Consider the following 20,805-nt stretch of genomic DNA (forward strand, 5'->3'; position numbering starts at 1 on the left):
CACCTGCCCGCTCAATTTTGTTCACTTCACTTCATACACACGCTTGTTACCGCTTGTGTGCATGAGTCGTGAAATTGGTCCAAATCTCGCCTCCGGGAGGTTATTCCTTAAATAACTCTCAATTTCAGCACAAAAAAACTATAGTATGATTCTGATGTAGCTGTCGCTGAAAAAAATATCAAAAACTTATAACCTATAAAAAAAATCAGGATCAGGATTGTTTTCAACATAAAAAAATCTGAGAAAACGTCTCAAAATTATCTAAAATACCCTAATAATCCTAATCAGAGGAAGATTTATGGAAAAGATAACTGATAAAGTTCGCTCAGTGAGAACCACATCCAGGAAATCAAAAATAACGAAATTCTGTACCCTGCTTGACGAGTACGCCCTCTATAGCTACACATTCACGCAATCTTCACCCTCTTGTTAAAAAATGTCTGACTTGGTGCAATTCGCAGTGGTGTTGGCAGCGGCGTTAGTAGCTGTTTATTACACAGGACATGGACCGTACCTTCTCAGGTTAATTGCATTAATTTCATGACATTTTGTTTCTATATGTGGGTTGATGTGGTGTGACCACGCATGCAGCGATAAGTACATGTGTACGTTTACCCATGTTCGCTATAACGCGATATCGTACGTATTCGGTATGTGGATATGTTACAGTGGAGGTCATTGGCGTTTCCCTCAACACTGTGCGTCCCATTGGCATTCTGGAGTAGTTTGACCATGTACATGGCTTCTCCAATTTGTCTTCTGTTTATCATTTCAAAATTAAGTGGTGGTTGTGTTTTGTAATCAGCAGGCATTTAGCAGCCTTGACAGACGCAAATTCCAGAAAAATTCCAATCAGCGAAATTACCCATATGTTGGTATTTTGGCCCCCTGCTTGTCACGTGACCCGGTCCGCCCTTTATTGAGTTCAATAGTTCAATACAAAAATCGTGACGTTAAAAAACATATAAACTTCAATAAATGTGTAATTTAAAATTGATTGATTTCAATAGTTGAAATCAACATTTTCTAAATCGCATAGATGGTTTAGTTACCATGAAAACCTCAGAGTCCATCAATTATTAAAATTTGTCAATGAATAGTCTGAAGGACATCTACTTGGTTCAGTCGGGGGTTAAACATTTGAAATCATGGTGGGTGGCTGGAAAAATGTGACCAGCACATTTTTTTTTTTTTTTTGCAATGTCTAGTTAATTATTAATTAAGTATTTTTTGAATGTGGTAAAATTTACATGTAATTCTTTTTTCTTTTGGTGTCTAGCTTGCAATTTGATGACCAAATGCTCAATCCCTCAGTGAGATTGTAATAATAATAATCTTTATTGCATAATTGTATCCTTATTTGGATATTGAAAAGATGTAGTAGTATGTATTTTTCAACTTGAATAGGATTTACCTTTGCCCTGCATGTACTTGATACTAGTAGGCCTGAATAGTATGCAGTAGGTCAGAATTGTAAGCTTGTCCACCTTGTATTGAGTGTTCACACAGGAAGGGTTCATTTTTACCACGTACGACTCCTAACCTTAACTCTAACTAACACTACCCTCCTGCGTTCCTCCAGTATATGTATATGCCCCTCCGAAGGACACCTAGAGTTATCTATACAATTGAATTGGGGGGGGGGTTGGAGTTAAGGTTAGGGGGCAGGGTACAAAAGGAACTCTTTCTAAAACATGCCAACTTTTTTGTTCAAGCCCAAGAGGCTTTATGTTATTGCTATCGCCCTCACAGGATTCCAGCGACACAATCAAAATCAGCCATGGACCTTACTAATGGCATACAACTGAATAAATGAATATAAATTCAGCGTTGACGATGTTTTCATTCAGATTCCGAACCCACACGAAAAGTGTTCATATTGCATTATCTTTCAGTAAATAATATTTGCATCAGAATTTGTAAAATAAGCACTTGTCCCAAGCGATGCTTTTGACGTTGATATTGTGGCATGTTGCAAAACATAATACGATTTGAACAAAACATTAATGATCATAGTAAACTTGGAATTAGATATGGGATTGACTACGTCATCACATTTATGTTTGGTTTGAAAAAGAAAAAGAAAAAAACAGCTCAGAAATGTATGTCGCCAGAGGTACATTACTTAGGGTTTGCAGCTCGCATAGTACTGTATGGTGACATCATGTCAAGATCCCATTCAAGTCTCTTCTCGTAGATAGCGAGACTGAGGCTACGACCTTCTGACATGATATATATCAATGTTCAAGGTTTGTAATGAAAAAATAAAACTTTTCTTGCCACTATCATTGTGAAAAATGTAATACATCGAAAATGTACAGAAAATATAGTTCTCGTAATCCGTCATATCGTGGGCAGCTATTTTGATCCACCTGGACATCCCAGTATCCTAGTTACCTCGGGCATGCGCATTTGCATTTTTCTGAGTTGGAACGCTTATGCGAGAGCGAGATTGTAACGGTATCATGTCACCGTAGTTGCAAACCCCAAGTAATGTACCTCTGATGTCGCTAATATTCATTTCAGGCGCAGTGCCTTAAAATCGCCATCATGCAAATTGTACAGTATCGTGAGCTAGATGTAAATGTAAACAGTGAGTGGATGGGTGAATAAACCAAACTTGGCTGGTGAAGATGTGAAATCACCAGCCTGAAGTGTAAATTTTGATACCTGTCTTGCATTAAATTTGCAATGATGATCATTCACATGTATTAGGTAACGTTACTAATTAATAATAGGGTCGATGTTCAGAACAAAAATCAGTAAAGCAGTGTTTTGTCTGCGATTTTGTCAACAGGAATTGATAAAATGTTGCAAAATGCGATTTTGAGTTGGGCAAAAAATTGTGTCGGTGCCATTCTCAGCAATGGCAACAAGCTCATTAGTATTCCACCAATCACAAGTACATGTATTTTTTGGATGTGTGTGGTAATACTGCATAGGAGTCTTGTGTGGGTGGTAGTGATAACACTGGGATAAATAATCTGGGGTAAGGAGGTGTGACTTTTATTCAAACAAAAACAATAATTTCCCATCAATGTGATAATGCTAGAATGACAACACTTTTAAGGTTCATTTTTAACCCTTTGAATTTCAATGTCATTTTTTGTTCCATTATCCCATGCTTGTCTGTCTGTCCATAATACCATTTGCTTGATGAATATTACTTGATTTGTACATTTATACTATGCCAAATATGCACACCCTCTAAAACTGTTGTTACTCATACAAATAAATCCCACAATGCAATATGGCAGCAACATCCTTGTAAAAGTGCCCCCAACTGAACATCCATCTTCCCCTGAAATGTCCCTGCTAATATTTTGGTTTATTGTGGTACATAATTATTCAGTGAATTACAGCGCAAATACTTAAATAATCCATGTCATTTTTTTCTGAATATTTTATTTATTTTTTTATTTATTTATTGTTATTATTGTTTTCTGTAGGAAAACCTCTGAGCTGGCATATGGTAAACCGGGTTGTTCCCCAGTACCTGCAATTGGTAATGTCACTATACATTATTTCGATATTAGAGGACGTGCTGAGGTAATACGGCTCATGCTTGAGGAGGCACAAATACCTTACAATGAAACAAAATTTACTGAAAAATCATGGCCAGCAGCAAAAATAAAAGGAATAGAAGATGGTTTGTATACATTTGGTCAAGGTAAGGACTGCTATAGTAATATATTAGTATGAAATGTTCTTAGAAAAAAAGTTGCAGTTGACAAATTACTGAAATAATCAGTCATGTTATGATTTTACACTTAGTTGCATTATTTTTGTATTTTCTTTCCCCCATGTGTGGAACTTAGTGGTATTTTTGTAGATTATCAAATTATCAAATTGAGTGACTCAAAATCCAACTGAGTGACTTGCAATCAAATTAAGTGACTTCTAATCAAATTAAGTGACTCACAATCAAATTAAGTGACTCACAATCAAATTAAGTGACTCACAATCATATTGAGTAACTCAAAATCCAACTGAGTGACTCGCAATCAAATTATAAGTGACTTACAATCAAATTCAGTGACTCACAATCAAATTAAGTGACTCACAATCAAATTAAGTCACTTTTTACAATCAAATTGAGTGACTCAATCAAATTAGGTGACTTCCAATCAAACTGAGTGACTCGCAATCAAATTGAGTGACTTCCAATCAAATTGAGTGATTTCCAATCAAACTGAGTGACTCGCAATCAAATTGAGTGACTTCCAATCAAATTGAGTCACTTACAATCAAATTGAGTGACTTACAATCAAACTGGGTGACTTACAATCAAATTAAGTGATTCGTAATCAAATTAAGTGACTTACAATCAAATTAAGTGACTTCCAATCAAACTGGGTGACTTCCAATCAAATTAAGTGATTCATAATCAAATTAAGTGATTCATAATCAAATTGAGTGACTTACAATCAAATTGAGTGACTTCCAATCAAATTGAGTGACTTCCAATCAAATTGAGTGACTTACAATCAAACTGAGTGACTTCCAATCAAACTGAGTGACTTCCAATCAAACTGAGTGACTTACAATCAAACTGAGTGACTTCCAATCAAACTGAGTGACTTCCAATCAAATTGAGTGACTCACAATCAAATTGAGTGACTCACAATCAAATTGAGTGATTCATAATCAAATTGAGTGACTTCCAATCAAATTAAGTGACTTCCAATCAAATTGAGTGACTTACAATCAAACTGAGTGACTTCCAATCAAATTGAGTGACTTACAATCAAATTGAGTGACTTACAATCAAATTGAGTGACTCACAATCAAATTGAGTGACTCACAATCAAATTGAGTGATTCATAATCAAATTGAGTGACTTCCAATCAAATTGAGTGATTTCCAATCAAACTGAGTGACTCGCAATCAAATTGAGTGGCTTACAATCAAATTGAGTGACATACAATCAAACTGGGTGACTTACAATCAAATTAAGTGATTCGTAATCAAATTAAGTGACTTACAATCAAATTAAGTGATTCGTAATCAAATTAAGTGACTTACAATCAAATTAAGTGACTTCCAATCAAACTTGGTGACTTCCAATCAAATTAAGTGATTCATAATCAAATTAAGTGACTCGCAATTAAATTGAGTGACTTCCAATCAAATTGAGTGACTTACAATCAAATTGAGTGACTCACAATCAAATTGAGTGACTCACAATCAAATTGAGTGATTCATAATCAAATTGAGTGGCTTCCAATCAAATTGAGTGACTTCAATCAAATTAAGTGATTCATAATCAAATTGAGTGATTCATAATCAAATTGAGTGACTTCCAATCAAATTAAGTGATTCATAATCAAATTGAGTGACTCACAATCAAATAAAGTGACTCACAATCAAATTGAGTGATTCATAATCAAATTGAGTGACTTCCAATCAAATTGAGTGACTTACAATCAAACTGAGTGACTTCCAATCAAATTGTGTGACTTCCAATCAAATTGAGTGACTTACAATCAAATTGAGTGACTCACAATCAAATTGAGTGACTCACAATCAAATTGAGTGATTCATAATCAAATTGAGTGACTTCCAATCAAATTGAGTGACTTACAATCAAACTGAGTGACTCACAATCAAATTGAGTGACTTCCAATCAAATTAAGTGATTCATAATCAAACTGAGTGACTTCCAATCAAATTGAGTGAATTCCAATCAAACTGAGTGACTTCCAATCAAATTGAGTGACTTCCAATCAAATTGAGTGACTTCCAATCAAATTGAGTGATTCATAATCAAATTGAGTGACTTCCAATCAAATTGAGTGACTTACAATCAAACTGAGTGACTCACAATCAAATTGAGTGACTTCCAATCAAATTAAGTGATTCATAATCAAACTGAGTGACTTCCAATCAAATTGAGTGAATTCCAATCAAACTGAGTGACTTCCAATCAAATTGAGTGACTTCCAATCAAATTGAGTGACTTCCAATCAAATTGAGTGACTCATAGTCAAATTGAGTGACTTCCAATCAAATTAAGTGATTCATAATCAAATTGAGTGACTTCCAATCAAATTGAGTGACTTCCAATCAAATTGAGTGATTCATAATCAAATTGAGTGACTTCCAATCAAATTGAGTGACTTACAATCAAATTGAGTGACTTCCAATCAAATTGAGTGACTTCCAATCAAACTGAGTGACTTACAATCAAATTGAGTGACTTCCAATCAAATTGAGTGACTCACAATCAAACTGAGTGACTCACAATCAAACTGAGTGACTCACAATCAAACTGAGGGACTCACAATCAAACTGAGTGACTCACAATCAAATTGAGTGACTTCCAATCAAATTAAGTGATTCATAATCAAACTGAGTGACTTCCAATCAAATTGAGTGACTTCCAATCAAATTGAGTGACTTCCAATCAAATTAAGTGACTTCCAATCAAATTGAGCGATTCATAATCAAACTGAGTGACTTCCAATCAAATTGAGTGACTTCCAATCAAATTGAGTGACTTCCAATCAAATTGAGTGATTCATAATCAAATTGAGTGACTCACAACAACAAAATGGCTAGGCTGATTGATTTGATATTTCTTTCTCAATATGAATCTTGAACAGTTGAGCTATATCAGGTGACTGCATGTTTTTTTTCATGGATATTTCGTATATTTAATGCTTAATGTAATTTTATTAATACAGTACCTGCCATAACTACTACAAAAGGGTTCCAGCTGGTCCAAAGTCATGCAATAGCACATTATATTGGACGATCCACTGGAATGGAATGTGACTGTGAGGATCTGCACTTCTGTGATGTTGTGTCTCAAGGTGTTGGTAAGTTTTGCCAGAACATACCGTAAAAACTCGATTAATTCACAGTCTCTATTAATTCGCGCACCCATTTTATTTTTGAACGCTAATTTTTAAATGTATCCTTTTAATTCGCGGCGTTCAAAAACATGCTTAACATTGTATCCTATTAATTCGCGGGCCAGAATAAAGTGGATAACTCAGAATATATTGCATGAAGACATTAAAAATATACATTTTGTTTGAGTTTTTATGTTACCAGTACTTGGTGTAGCCACAATCGCAGATGATCTCCGTCATCACATCCTTTCATTTAGCAAGCAGTTTAGGTTCGGTAAAGATTTGACCTGAAAAAAATCATTACCCCACGACACTACAGATGTTGGGCAAGAGTATTACTTAGTCGATAAAAATCCATCGGTCAGCACATCGATTACGAATTTCCGTGATGGAAAGCTTACCACAGGGCTCATGTATGTTCTATAAATTTAACCTTGCACACATAATCTTGTACTGACGTATTTTTTGTCCAAGAAAGACGTTCCTCTTCATTTAACCCCCAGTTAACTCTTCGCGTCCATGGTAGATCTTGAAAGATCTTTTGAACAAATGACAAGTAACTATATTGATTTGCGTCAAGCTGGGTGGCCCGAATTTAAATATCAGTGCATGAACTCTGGAGGTCATTGCCCAATGCCGCACCTAATTCAAACGCGTGGTTAAAAAAAACTAATTATCATGAAAGCAATATATTACGAAGTTGAAATATTCAGAGCCGGTACAATATTGTAAACAAAATTTGCGTAATTAGAAAAGCAGTGCACTAAGTAAACGACGTTGATATATTCAAAGCCAGTACAGAGTTGCATACAAGTTGCGTAATTTACAGTACCTTCGGATATAATAACAATTTTACTAGATTGACGTGCGGGGCATGAAAGAAAAACATTGCTAAGGTAACGCGCCAGATCAGCGCGTGACTTGAGGTCAAACTTCGTTCAACACACACTTGATGTCAGCATCGCCGCGCAGCAAGTTTCGCAAAGAAGTACTTGAAGTTCAATTGCATCCCAAAATGATGTCACTGATCACTGTCGCAGCGTGTGTTGTGTCATGTCCATGATGCACCCCGTTTTGACTTTGGCTTGCTTTTCCTTCTTAGTGCATGTTCTTGTTCACGTAAAATGTGACCTCTCACCAATGTATTGAAACACTTTGAATTTATACTTTGCATGATTATATTTGGTCAACGCGAAACATTATTTTTTCTAAACATTTTCTGGGATCATTTTTATCAACGCAGGGTTATTTTTCCAGACAATATGGGCTTCGTAATATCTGCCATAACATCGCCTGGGCGATGCCTATAAAAACAAGCAGCCTATCGGCTGAGATAGCTCCGCTGTTAGAAATGCACATTTCAATTAAAAAACTGAAGACATCATCAGAAAATGAACAATATGTATAGTATCAAAGCAATCGGACTTACAGTTTTTAACAAGAAGTCGAAAATATCACTTTCTACCAAAAATGACCAAAATATTCACCAAAATTAGAGAATTGAAGATATCATCACGAAATGAACAAATCTGGGAAAGGTCTACATGTAGTATCTACATATGTAATATCAAAGCAATTGAACTTTTGGTTTTTAACAAGAAGTCGAAAATATCACTTTTTACCAAATATGACAAAAATATTCACCAAAATTATTGAATCCAAGATATCATCACGAAATGAACAAATCTGAGAAAGGTCTACATGTAGTATCTAAATATGTAATATCAAAGCAATTGAACTATTGGTTTTTAACAAGAAGTCGAAAATATCACTTTTTACCAAAAATTACAAAAATATTCACGAAAATTAGAGAATTGAAGACATCATCACAAAATGAACAAATCTGAGAGAGGTTAACATGTAGTACCTATATATGTAATATAGCATCGCCGCACAGCAAGTTTCGCAAAAAAGTACTTGAAGTTAAATTGCGTCCCAAAATGTCGCTGATCACTCAGTTGTCGCAGCGTGTGTTGTGTCATGTCCGTGATGCACCCCGTTTCGACTTTGGCTTGCTTTTCCTTCATAGTGCATGTTCTTGTTCACGTAAAATGCGACCTCTCACCAATGTATTGAAACACTTTGAATTTATACTTCGCATGATTATATTTAGTCAACGCGAAACATTATTTTTTCTAAATATTTTTTGAGATCATTTTTATCAACGCAGGGTTATTTTTCCAGACAAGATGGGCTTCGTAATATCTGCCATAACATCGCCTGGGCGATGCCTAGAAAAATAAAACAAGCAGCCTATCGGCTGAGATAGCTCCGCTGTTAGCAATGCACATTTCAATTAAATAACTGAAGACATCATTAGAAAATGAACAATATGAATAGTATCAAAGCAATCGGACTTACAGTTTTTAACAAGAAGTCGAAAATATCACTTTTTTCCAAAAATTACACAAATATTCACTAAAATGAATAGAGAATTGAAGATATCATCACAAAACAAACAAATCTGAGAGAGGTCCACATGTAGTACCTATATATGTAATATCAAAGCAATCAGACTTGCGGTTTTTAACAAGAAGTCGAAAATATCACTTTTTACCAAAAATTACAAAAATATTCACCAAAATTAGAGAATTGAAGATATCATCACAAAATGAACAAATCTGAGAGAGGTCCACATGTAGTACCTATATATGTAGTATCAAAGCAATTGGACTTGCGGTTTTTAACAAGAAGTCGAAAATATCACTTTTTACCAAAAATGATAAAAATATTCACCAAAATTAGAGAATTAAAGATATCATTACAAAATGAACAATTCTGAGAGAGGTCCACATGTAGTACCTATATATGTAATATCAAAGCAATTGCACTTGCGGTTTTTAACAAGAAGTCGAAAATATCACTTTTTACCAAAAATAACAAAAATATTCACCAAAATTAGAGAATTAAAGATATCATTACAAAATGAACAAATCTGAGAGAGGTCCACATGTAGTACCTATATATGTAATATCAAAGCAATTGCACTTGCAGTTTTTAACAAGAAGTCGAAAATATCACTTTTTACCAAAAATGACAAAAATATTCACCAAAATTAGAGAATTGAAGATATCAACATGAAATGAACAAACCTAAGAGAGGTCTACCCAAGGTACATATACACCAAGTATCAAAGCAGTCAGGCTTGTAGTTTTCAAGAAGAAGTCGAAAAAGTAAAACATTGACACGGACGACGACGGACAATCACTCATATGATAAGCTCCGCTCGACAAAGTCGACAGCAGAGCTAATAAAAAAAAGGCAGTGCAGCCAGATGGCTACTTTGTAGCCATGTGTTCATTGTTTGTTTGTGTACAGAGTGACCTTTGCCATTTCACTGTTTCATTTCAAGTGTAACATGGTGCGTGGTCCTTGACGCAGAGCGTGTTCTCTGCCCGACTATACGCCATGAATGTTGCTAGCCATGAGTCTCAGATGCACTAAAAAAACTGTAATCGTGTTCATTGGAAAACAAAACAAATCACTAATAAATTTATGAAAACAGCTCCTTTTTGAATCGATCTCAAAGTACTCTTTTAATTCGCGCACCAAATACCAATAATTTCCGTTTTTACGCTATTAATTCGTGCACTTATAATAAATAATTATTTTTACTACCGCGAATTAATCAAGTTTTTACAGTACTAAGGTCTGTCAGCATGTATGTAAGGTCTGTCAGCATGTTTATAAGTTCTGTCAGCTTGTCTGAAAGTTCTGTCAGAATTTTGTAAGTTCTGTCAGAATGTTTGTAAGTTCTGTCAGAATGTTTGTAAGTTCTGTCAGAATGTTTGTAAGTTCTGTCAGAATGTCTGTAAGTTCTGTCAGAATGTTTGTAAGTTCTGTCAGCATGTCTGTAAGTTCTGTCAGCATGTCTGTAAGTTCTGTCAGCATGTCTGTAAGTTCTGTCAGCATGTCTGTAAGTTCTGTCAGCATGTCTGTAAGTTCTGTCAGCATGTCTGTAAGTTCTGTCAGCATGTCTGTAAGTTCTGTCAGCATGTCTGTAAGTTCTGTCAGCATGTCTGTAAGTTCTGTCAGCATGTCTGTAAGTTCTGTCAGCATGTCTGTTAGTTCTGTCATCATGTCTGTAAGTTCTGGCAGCATGTCTGTAAGTTCTGTCAGCATGTCTGTTAGTTCTGTCAGCATGTCTGTTAGTTCTGTCAGCATGTCTGTAAGTTCTGTCAGCATGTCTGTAAGTTCTGTCAGCATGACTGTAAGTTCTGTCAGCATGTCTGTTAGTTCTGTCAGCATGTCTGTAAGTTCTGTCAGCATGTCTGTAAGTTCTGTCAGCATGTCTGTAAGTTCTGTCAGCATGTCTGTTAGTTCTGTCAGCATGTCTGTGAGTTCTGTCAGCATGTCTGTGAGTTCTGTCAGCATGTCTGTAAGTTCTGTCAGCATGTCTGTAAGTTCTGTCAGCATGTCTGAAAGTTCTGTCAGCATGTCTGAAAGTTCTGTCAGCATGTCTGAAAGTTCTGTCAGCATGTCTGAAAGTTCTGTCAGCATGTCTGAAAGTTCTGTCAGCATGTCTGTTAGTTCTGTCAGCATGTCTGTTAGTTCTGTCAGCATGTCTGTTAGTTCTGTCAGCATGTCTGTTAGTTCTGTCAGCATGTCTGTTAGTTCTGTCAGCATGTCTGTAAGTTTTGTCAGCATGTCTGAAAGTTCTGTCAGCATGTCTGAAAGTTCTGTCAGCATGTCTGAAAGTTCTGTCAGCATGTCTGTTAGTTTTGTCAGCAGTGTGTAAGTCCAAAAACTATGTGCCATATAATTCTATCTCATCTAATACCAAGGGTTTATAAGATAAGGGTTTGCTTCTGGTGTAATATGCAATTGAGATCAAAATTGTGTGTGTTTTGAATGTGGCAATCATCTCGTTCATTTCTGTGAATGCAATAAGACGTTTCTAAGTGTCCAATGTGTTGTGTTGTGTCATATCCACATCTCATCATGTTATCATAAATATCAAATTGACGTGGCTTTATCTTATAAAACTTTGCTAACACTGAATAATAAATTGTAGTTACGTCGTTTATTTTACAGAGGACTTTCGTCAGAAGATGGGAAAAGTTGTATATGATGTTGATTTCTCAGCTGAAAAACGAAATGATTATTTTGATAACATAGCATCTACATGGTTAGATCATTTTGAGAAGATAGCACCATGTATCCAAGCTCAGGTATGTGATATTATATAATTATATCCTATTTTCTAGTGGTTTTCATCCAAAATACTGCTTTGATATTAATGGTTACTGTTTGTTTGTGTGTCTAAACTGACACAAAACCACCATTCAATCTTTTATCAAAATTAAATACTATAATAGAGACCTATGTTTGATTTCAGGACAAAACGTTCTTTGCAAGTGACAGACTGACATGGATTGATTTTCTAGTCTTTGATTTGTTGGACAACAACGTGGAGTTTTCGAAGGTCAAAATGGCTGGTGTTCGCCCAGTGGATGTTTTAGAAAAATATCCCCGGTTGTCTTCATTTTATAATCAATTTATACAAAGACCGAATTTGGTTGCATACTTACAAAATCGATCTCCTTTCAAGCTACCTTATATGCCCAAAGTTAACATTCCAGTTGTAAAAAAGTCTGAAAAACCCAAGGTGACTAAACAAGTCCCAAAACAAATGCCGAAGAAAGTACCAGATACACAGCAAAAACCAAAAGCAAAAATTGAAACTGGTAAAGTAAAAACACCAGTGAAGCAAGGGAAACCTGCCCCTACAGCCAAACCATGATGATTCAATTTTATTAACAGAATTTAATTTCCAAGAATAAATCATTAGATTGGCTAGAACTCAACACAATAATATGATGTTTGCTTTAAACATGTTTTCCTGATATTCAAGTGAAAAAAAAATCTTATTTTGCCCTTGGTCATTTTCATTATATATCCATTACAACTCTTGTCACAATCTTAGTATAGCATGTTTAGAAATTTCTATTATATACCTCTGGCATTATTGTAGCCCTGGTCACACACTTATAGTATATCTCATTTACATCCTTCTGATATGACCCTGGTCACAGCTTTCTAATATGGCCCTAGTCATAGCTTTCTATATGACCCTGGTCACAGCTTTCTATATAACCCTGGTCACAGTTTCCTAACATGACCTTAGTCACTCCTAATATGGCTTTGCTTTTTTAAACCCTTGTAATATAGCCCTGCTTCCATTCATCCTAAAACCAGGTCATACTGTCACAATATACTTGTAGCTCAGATTAGATTAGACTTTGGAATGATAGGAATATCCTAAAATTAAGTCAGGGAAGGAAGATTATCCAGACATTGGATTGAGAGTGATATCCAAAACTTTTACCTGGAAAGAATAGTATCCAGACATTGGATTGACAATGATATCGCAATATTAGATCTGGAAAGAACAGTATCCAGAATTTGGATTGGGAGTGGGTATCCCACAATAAAATCAGGAAGGAACATTATTCAGACATTGAATTGTGAGGGTTATCCCAAAATTAGATAAGGAAGGTAGAGTAATTAGACATTGGATTGACTGGGTTATTTCAAAATTAGACCCGCAATCGAGATTATCCAGACATGAAATTAAGAGGAATGTCCCAAAATTAGATTGGAATGAGAGATTATCCCAACTTTTGATTGAGTGGGATAACAACAATTTATATCAGGAAGGGAGAGGCTCCAGACATTGGATTGAGAGGAATACCATAAAATAAGATCTGTAAGGGAGATTATCCAGACATTGGATTGAGAGGGATATCCCAAAATTAAATTGAAAAGGGAGATTATCCAGATATTGGATTGAGAGAGCAATCCCAAAATTAGATCGGGAGGGGAGATTATCCAGACATTATATTGAGAGGGATATTCTAAAATTAGACCTGGAAAAAATAGTATCCAGACATTGAATTTAGAGGAATTTCCCAAGATTTGACCTGGAAAAAACAGTATTAAGACATTGGACTGAGAGGGATAGCCAAGAATTAAATCAAGAGGAGAGATTATCCAGACATTGAATTGAGAGGGATGTCCTAAAATTAGACCTGGAAAGAACAGTATCCAGATATTAGATTGAGAGGGCTATCCAGACATTGGTGTGGGAGAATACAATTATGTAAAATGATATTTCAATAACAATTTGTATGTTTAGCAGGAGAGCTGATTTGTACCTTACTGGATTGTTTTTAGAATGCTGTGTTTTGACAGTAGATATACATGGACAGAGGATTAGTTGATTATTAAGGTTACTAACAACTCTGGGTTACTTTGGAATAAGTGGAAGAAAAGGAATTTAATAATGGGGTGCATTTTTAATATTTCTCAAATGCTCAACTTTGGCAATAAAATGCTGGCTTCAATTATACATTGAATTATATTTTGTAAAAATACTCTTGGTGCAACAAGGGCATTCCCTTCATAGTTGTAATTAAAAATTTCACAATTCAAACTGAAACAAGGTTTCTTTCAATTGACTGATTGAATAATATTGCAATGTTTTCAAATGACATCGTAACCAACAATAATTGTTGATTGGCTGATTGAATTCAATTGCCTTTGAAAAATATAAATGTTTATAAAGATGAAGGGAATACCCTTGTTACGTCAAAAGTATCATATTCTCTCTGAATCAAAACATGTTCTGTTTGATTCAAAATACAATTCTTTTCTGTATGATTCAAATTATGTTGTTTTTTATTTTAAATTATCAGTCTCATCCCACATTCTGCCGTGTGAAGATTTGTGCTATGCAAGTGTAAGTCCTTTACATCATTTTATGCTGTGTAGTAGGAATTAGATAAATTCACCAAGCACTGACTCCTTTCAACCGTGTTTGCTTGTCATTTGCTGTAATAAAAATTGTAATGATAGTAATTTGGAAGTGCGTTAATTATAGTTGTGTATGAAGAGTAGCATGATTAGATCGATCGATGAGTATTGTAACTATTTTGGAAACGTTAGATAGTAAATAAGAATTTTTCAAACCATGCTAAAACTTAAACTATTGAATGAACGCCTGATTTCTCCCATAAACTGTAAAACTCCCCTTTTGGTTATCAACAGTTTCACTAATATATAAAATGAGGTATATTCTTACAATGAAATTGTTGACTAAATTTAGATTCTGTTCATTCATGCATTACGTCCAAGTTGCTAAAATGGCATGTAGCCATTTTACTCTTGTCCTGTAAAATTGTAAATGGTGTTTTTATGGCATGACCAGCAATACACCTGACCAGTCTACTCCAAAACATTTTTGAAAGCATTTGCATAATAGCCATTATTAACATAAAAATTAAGTTTCTTGAAAGTTTGAGCATGGTAAATCTGCCATGCTCAAAGATACTAACCAATACCATTAGATTTTATAGAAATTGTTCATCAGAAGTCACAAGCAATCTTCCCTGTCCAGGTCTGAAAAATGCTGACTGAATCACAAATATCTAGTCACTCAGCATAACAGTGGTGTAAAAACAAGTTGTGTTGCCCTAGTGATTTGTTATTTTTTGAGGAGGTGAAGCTAAATTTTTACTGAGCAATCAAGTTTGAATTTAACAAGTAATTCACCAAAATGTGCGAAGTGCTCAGCAATTATTAAATCCCACTATGACCTTTGTCTTGTTTTTACATTTGAATTCACGTAGGATCTCACAGTAAACAGAAAATTGCTAACTGAGTTATTCACCAGAATATGATACATGCTCAGCAGTTTGAATTTCACCAGAACAAGAGAAATGAAAATCAGCTCAGAATTAAGCTTCAAACATTGGCCATAAACTAAACAGAGAACATATATACGGACAGAGACTAAACTCGAACTTGTTCAGACTTCAAACAAATAAAAAACACAGCAATGATTACACTTGCAAATCATTTATTTTCAATATTAGAGTACACATTTTTTTTCAAACATTACCTTTTCTGCAAATAAATATGAAATTCTTGTCCAGAAGAGGCAAGTAACTCTCCTGAAACAGTATATCTAATTAACATGCACAGTAACAAAAAAAAGAACTGGACATAAAATCATATAACAAGTACATCGGTAGTTCAAATGGTACCTTGTTTCAGCAATGTATTCAACAACTTGAATCTTGAATATCTATCTCTTGGATGATATGAAAAGCTTCATGATATACATCTAACTATTACTGTGTGCATTTATACGTGGCAATTAGTTTACTATATGTCTAGCACAACCGGTAAAAAGGGATAACAATCTATAGAATGTTGAATGGACACCAGCTGCATCTCAGCACAGCCTTCTCACCGAGGTAATGTTTCAAGTCAAATATATATACATTGTTGCAGATACATTGGATGCTGGTTGTGCTAAGACCATATTATCATTTAACAGCTAAAGACACATACTGAAGCAAAATAAAGATGACAATTTCATCTTGGACATTCAAAAACCAAACACTTCACCAGTACCATATACATATGAAAAAAAGTTGAAAAAACAAAACATGATTTTCGTTATAAATTCCCCAGAATAAAAACTGGAAATGCATTTTTGAACAAAAAAATTAAATAAAAATTATATACTTGTAAAATTTCTAATTAAAATAAATTTTTTATAGTAGCTCTAAAGACACAAAGTTGACAGAATTATGAAATACACTTATGCAGTACGAAATTCTGAATATAAATATCATGATTATATTATTTGACTTGGCAACAATCAAATGGTTCTTGAGCATTTTAAATTGGAGTTAGTGGAAAATGAACCAGAGGAATTTTGTCAGCAGCAAATGTTGCTGAAAGGAACATGACCAGAAACACCAATTTTGATCTCAATAAAATTGCATATTGATTTCACGCTCAGAAAAATGTGTACAAATATTCCAATTACAGGAAAATGAATTCATAGCAGTCGCATATATGAAACGACAAAGAGAATGTTATTACTTTAGGTTTAAGTAGCAGCCCTTTTGCCACCTAATACAAGGATGGATAACTCGGTTATGGTTTATCGGTTAGAAAAATAACGACAAGTAACTTTTTAAAAGCACAGCAGCCTATTTGTCAGCTGTAGCAAGATATGCAACAACAATCAAACGTCAATCTGAAAAAACTAATGTATTACATATTAGTAATAAACCAAAATTCCCAAAAAAACTTTGCTAAAGAAATTTGCATGCAACTGCCACTGATTGTATCTGAGCATGTTTTAAATATTTACTGCAGCATTTCAGCTAAATCTAAAAGCTCAAGGTTTCGAGAGCAACATATAAAGCCATATTACAAAGTAACCAACACAAACAACATACAATATTTCATTAATATAATGGAAGATTTTACGGATGTTTAAGTTTTTTATCGGTCACCAAAACTATGATTATTAAACAGTGCAACTACATCATAATTGCTACTAACTGGTCATTTTAGGCACCAGTACTGTCAAGAAGATGTCAGCAAGAAATGCCAGACGAAGGTATTGAGGAATGTTGTTATTGGCAATGTATAGCTTCTTAAATCAATTTCATTTAAACAAGATAGAAAAGTACAAGCAAAACAACCATGATTACACAAGACACAAGTTACATTAAACTGTATTCTATGTAGATTATATCTAGTCACATTCAATAGAATTTATTTCAAAATCTGGAAGTTGCAAACACTGCAATCATATAAAAAGAAAACCTTATTTTTATCACAAATAACATATATAGTCAAGAATCAATAGTACTTGTTATTGATTATGAAATGACAGGTGGGGATAAGTCATCTCTCAATGAGGTAGACACTCTTGATAAAAGCGGCAATCCAATGCCATATGATATAAAAAGTACCACATAATCAGAAGCCGTGATTTCATATAAATAAATAGATGTATATACATAAAAAAAATTAGGCATAATAATCAAAAATAAGGGTGAAAATTACAAACTAGTGCAAATACTTGGTGAGTCGTAGCATATTTGCATATGATATACAAACAATAAAAAATTCTGTTTATGTACATAAATAAATAAAACGTATTGCAAACAAAAAAATGTAGAAAAGGTCGTATAATGTCATGAAGTATGCATGCTAGGATGGTTTTAAATAATATTTTCAGCATAATGCATAAATATGCTCTACTTCATTACTTATATGAAAAATATTAATTTTATTGATGGAAAATATTTATTTGCCATAATTCTCTAGGAAGCCAATTGCATTGCAATTGGTTGCGAACCTCCAATGTCATCCGAAACGTTCCCGTACTAGATGCATTAGTTTCTTCTTGCCTTTGTAGATAGTCTTCAGATTGTCGATTAATTTGGCAAACTGTATATGTCCATCATGAGCAAGAAGAAATGTCTCTCTCGCTTTACTCAAAAAGTCAATAAAATCACCATAATGTCTTGGACTTATATGTGTCAATCTTGAATGAGCAGTGTTGATATAAGCACTAATAGCGGCATCTAATAACTGACGTAAAGGTGCCTTGTCATATGACAATATTTTGTTACCACGACGACGTCCATCAGGGAGACCACCAATACCAGGTGCAGAGAGAGTACATCTGAATCAAAAAGAAAATAAACATGAGTACAAATACAGAATCAGTATGCTAAAACTAATCTTGCAGTTGTTCATACTTTAAGTGAATTTTGTGTCATTAGGTGAAAGATTTTAGAATATGAATATCACAGGTTTTCATCTTTGTTATGCTAATTTTATGCCTCATACCCCAACTTGTGTAATATTTCAGTATATGAATATTACAAGAATTCATACATTTTTGTTATGCTAATTTTACGCCTCATACCCCAACTTGTGTAATATTTCAGTATATGAATATTACAAGAATTCATACATTTTTGTCATGCTAATTTTACGCCTCATACCCCAACTTGTGTAATATTTCAGTATATGAATATTACAAGAATTCATACGTCTTTGTTATGCTAATTTTAGGCCTCATACATCAACCGGTGTAAAGTTTCAGTATATGAATATTACAAGAATTCATACGTCTTTGTTATGCTAATTTTAGGCCTCATACATCAACCGGTGTAAAGTTTCAGTATATGAATATTACAGGAATTCATGCGTCTTTGTTATGCTAATTTTACGTCTCATACCTCAACTGGTGTAAAGTTTCAGTATATGAATATTACAAGAATTCATACATCTTAGTTATGCTAATTTTATGCCTCATACCCCAACTTGTGTAATATTTCAGTATATGAATATTACAGGAATTCATACATCCTGTCATGCTAATTTTATGCCTCATACCTCAACCGGTGTAAAGTTTCAGTATATGAATATTACAGGAATTCATACATCTTAGTTATGCTAATTTTATGCCCCATACCTCATCAGGTGTAATATTTCAGTATATGAATATTACAGGAATTCATACGTCGTTGTCATGCTAATTTTATGCCTCATATACCTCAACCGGTGTAATATTTCAGTACAGGAATATCACAGACATGCATACTTTGCTGTTATGCTAATTTGTGCCTCCCAAATTCATCAAGTAACCTACCATTACTTTATCATGCTAAGCTAATACTGACAGGTATCCAGACAGCTATAGCGCCCAGAAACATACATGTAACCGAGAGTGATGTTGGAATAATTTACAGCATTTTAAAGTTGCAGACCTTGATGTGGTAACTGTTGATAACAGTCTTCAAAAGGAACCTTAACACATGGTTCCAGAGCATATATGTAAACACTTGCAATTTTTATAGCCTTGTATTAGCTCATTTGAAGAAGCACACAAAACCTAAAAATTACATTAACTGTATACATGATACTGAAACCACACCTCATTTACATAAATGTATGCATTACTGACAGCATATATTGTAAGTTTTTTTCAGAATAATTTTTCATCTTAGGTTCATCTTACCTTCTGAGTATATCAGCCAGGACTGAAGCACACTGTACACTTTTCACAACAAGTGGCATCATTGTACTTAATTCCGATTTCCCTAATGAGTGGCTTAAAGCACAAGCCCAGTGCACATCATTAATAGTGGGATGGGTATCTTGGTTGTAAGCTAATGAAAGATTTCTCATAGCAAGTAAAGCTAGTTTATAAGCTCGAATCGGATAGCCACGATGTTCCATATACCTAGCAACCGTAAATAGTTGAGTTGAATTCATAATTCCATTGGCAGCATCAAAGACGATATGATAGGCAGTTTCAAATGCGATTGGGTCTTTCTCACACAATGTAAGGGCACATAAAGCACAGTTAGGAGGATCCTTGGCAGCACACTGTAAGGCTAAGTTCCGTGCACAACTAGCTAATTCTTCTTGTTGTTGGTAGTCCAGTCGCAACTGAAGAGCAGTGCTTGGGGAAACAACTGTCATGGCAACCATTGATGTAGCTTCGGTGGGTGTAAAAAATTGGTACCATGATTGCATAATGCTGACTAGTGCACTGACACCGATCTCTGTGGCACACGTCACCATCCAACGTACCATCTCACGGCGACGCCAATTCAAAGTGGATAATGTCATTCTCATGACATGAAGCCCCAACTCAAACGCTGCATTGAGTAATGAATGGTGTGTTGCTCCATCAACTGGTGTAGATGCCTTGAACACATCTTGCGCTAATTTGAATAGGTGGGAAGAACTGTGAATGTTCTGCTGAGCTGAATGTAGTACTTTACGTAATCTTCTAGGATCACCTGCAATCATAATGGAGAGAGAAAAGATACATTATTGAAAATCACAGGGAATTGATTTTGTAAGCATTGTTCATGCAAGTACATGAAAAAAAATCACTAAATGAGCGTGGTCATTTTTTGTCCACAACACATGCACAAAACAAACAATACACCGTACAATCTCTTGAATAGGCCTTATTTTGGTTCTAAAATAGGCGTTACGAAATGTTGAAAAATTACAGTCAATCAAAAAAAAATTCAACATGATACAAAAAATACTCGGTATTTTTAATGTAATATGCATTTATTTTTTTAATTTTCTTGGTAACGAAAAG

General features: G+C 34.6%; 2 protein-coding genes across 2 annotated transcripts in view; one reads left to right on the forward strand and one right to left on the reverse strand.

Moving 5' to 3' along the window:
• Window positions 1-382: 382 nt before the first annotated feature.
• On the forward strand, window positions 383-12,672 carry LOC100373058 (glutathione S-transferase P 1-like). The gene is made up of 5 exons (XM_085503228.1): window positions 383-522; window positions 3,450-3,670; window positions 6,687-6,821; window positions 11,892-12,028; window positions 12,196-12,672. Exons 1-5 carry the CDS (start codon window positions 437-439, stop codon window positions 12,598-12,600), a joined length of 984 nt encoding a protein of 327 aa, XP_085359354.1. The 5' UTR covers window positions 383-436; the 3' UTR covers window positions 12,601-12,672.
• A 3,028-nt stretch (window positions 12,673-15,700) lies between these two features.
• Window positions 15,701-20,805, reverse strand: part of LOC100372912 (zinc finger SWIM domain-containing protein 5-like) — a 42,646-nt gene continuing 37,541 nt past the window's right edge. Inside the window, exons 12-13 of the mRNA XM_085503229.1 lie at window positions 19,702-20,491; window positions 15,701-18,357 (exon numbers count right to left, since the gene is read on the reverse strand). Of these exons, the coding sequence (XP_085359355.1) occupies window positions 18,036-18,357; window positions 19,702-20,491 (1,112 nt within the window). The 3' untranslated portion in view covers window positions 15,701-18,035. The remainder of the gene's footprint in view (window positions 18,358-19,701; window positions 20,492-20,805) is intronic.

Source organism: Saccoglossus kowalevskii, chromosome 9 (assembly GCF_978046115.1).
Source record: "Saccoglossus kowalevskii chromosome 9, keSacKowa6.1, whole genome shotgun sequence".
In the NCBI taxonomy this organism is placed as follows: Eukaryota; Metazoa; Hemichordata; class Enteropneusta; family Harrimaniidae; genus Saccoglossus; species Saccoglossus kowalevskii.

What these genes read in the sequence shown, in the direction of transcription:
- LOC100373058 (XM_085503228.1), top strand. Translation starts at nt 437, where the DNA reads ATGTCTGACTTGGTGCAATTCGCAGTGGTGTTGGCAGCGGCGTTAGTA. An exon ending in TGTTGTGTCTCAAGGTGTTG is followed by an intron (nt 6,822 to 11,891) that starts GTAAGTTTTGCC and finishes TTTATTTTACAG; the next exon opens with AGGACTTTCGTCAGAAGATG. An exon ending in CACCATGTATCCAAGCTCAG is followed by an intron (nt 12,029 to 12,195) that starts GTATGTGATATT and finishes GTTTGATTTCAG; the next exon opens with GACAAAACGTTCTTTGCAAG.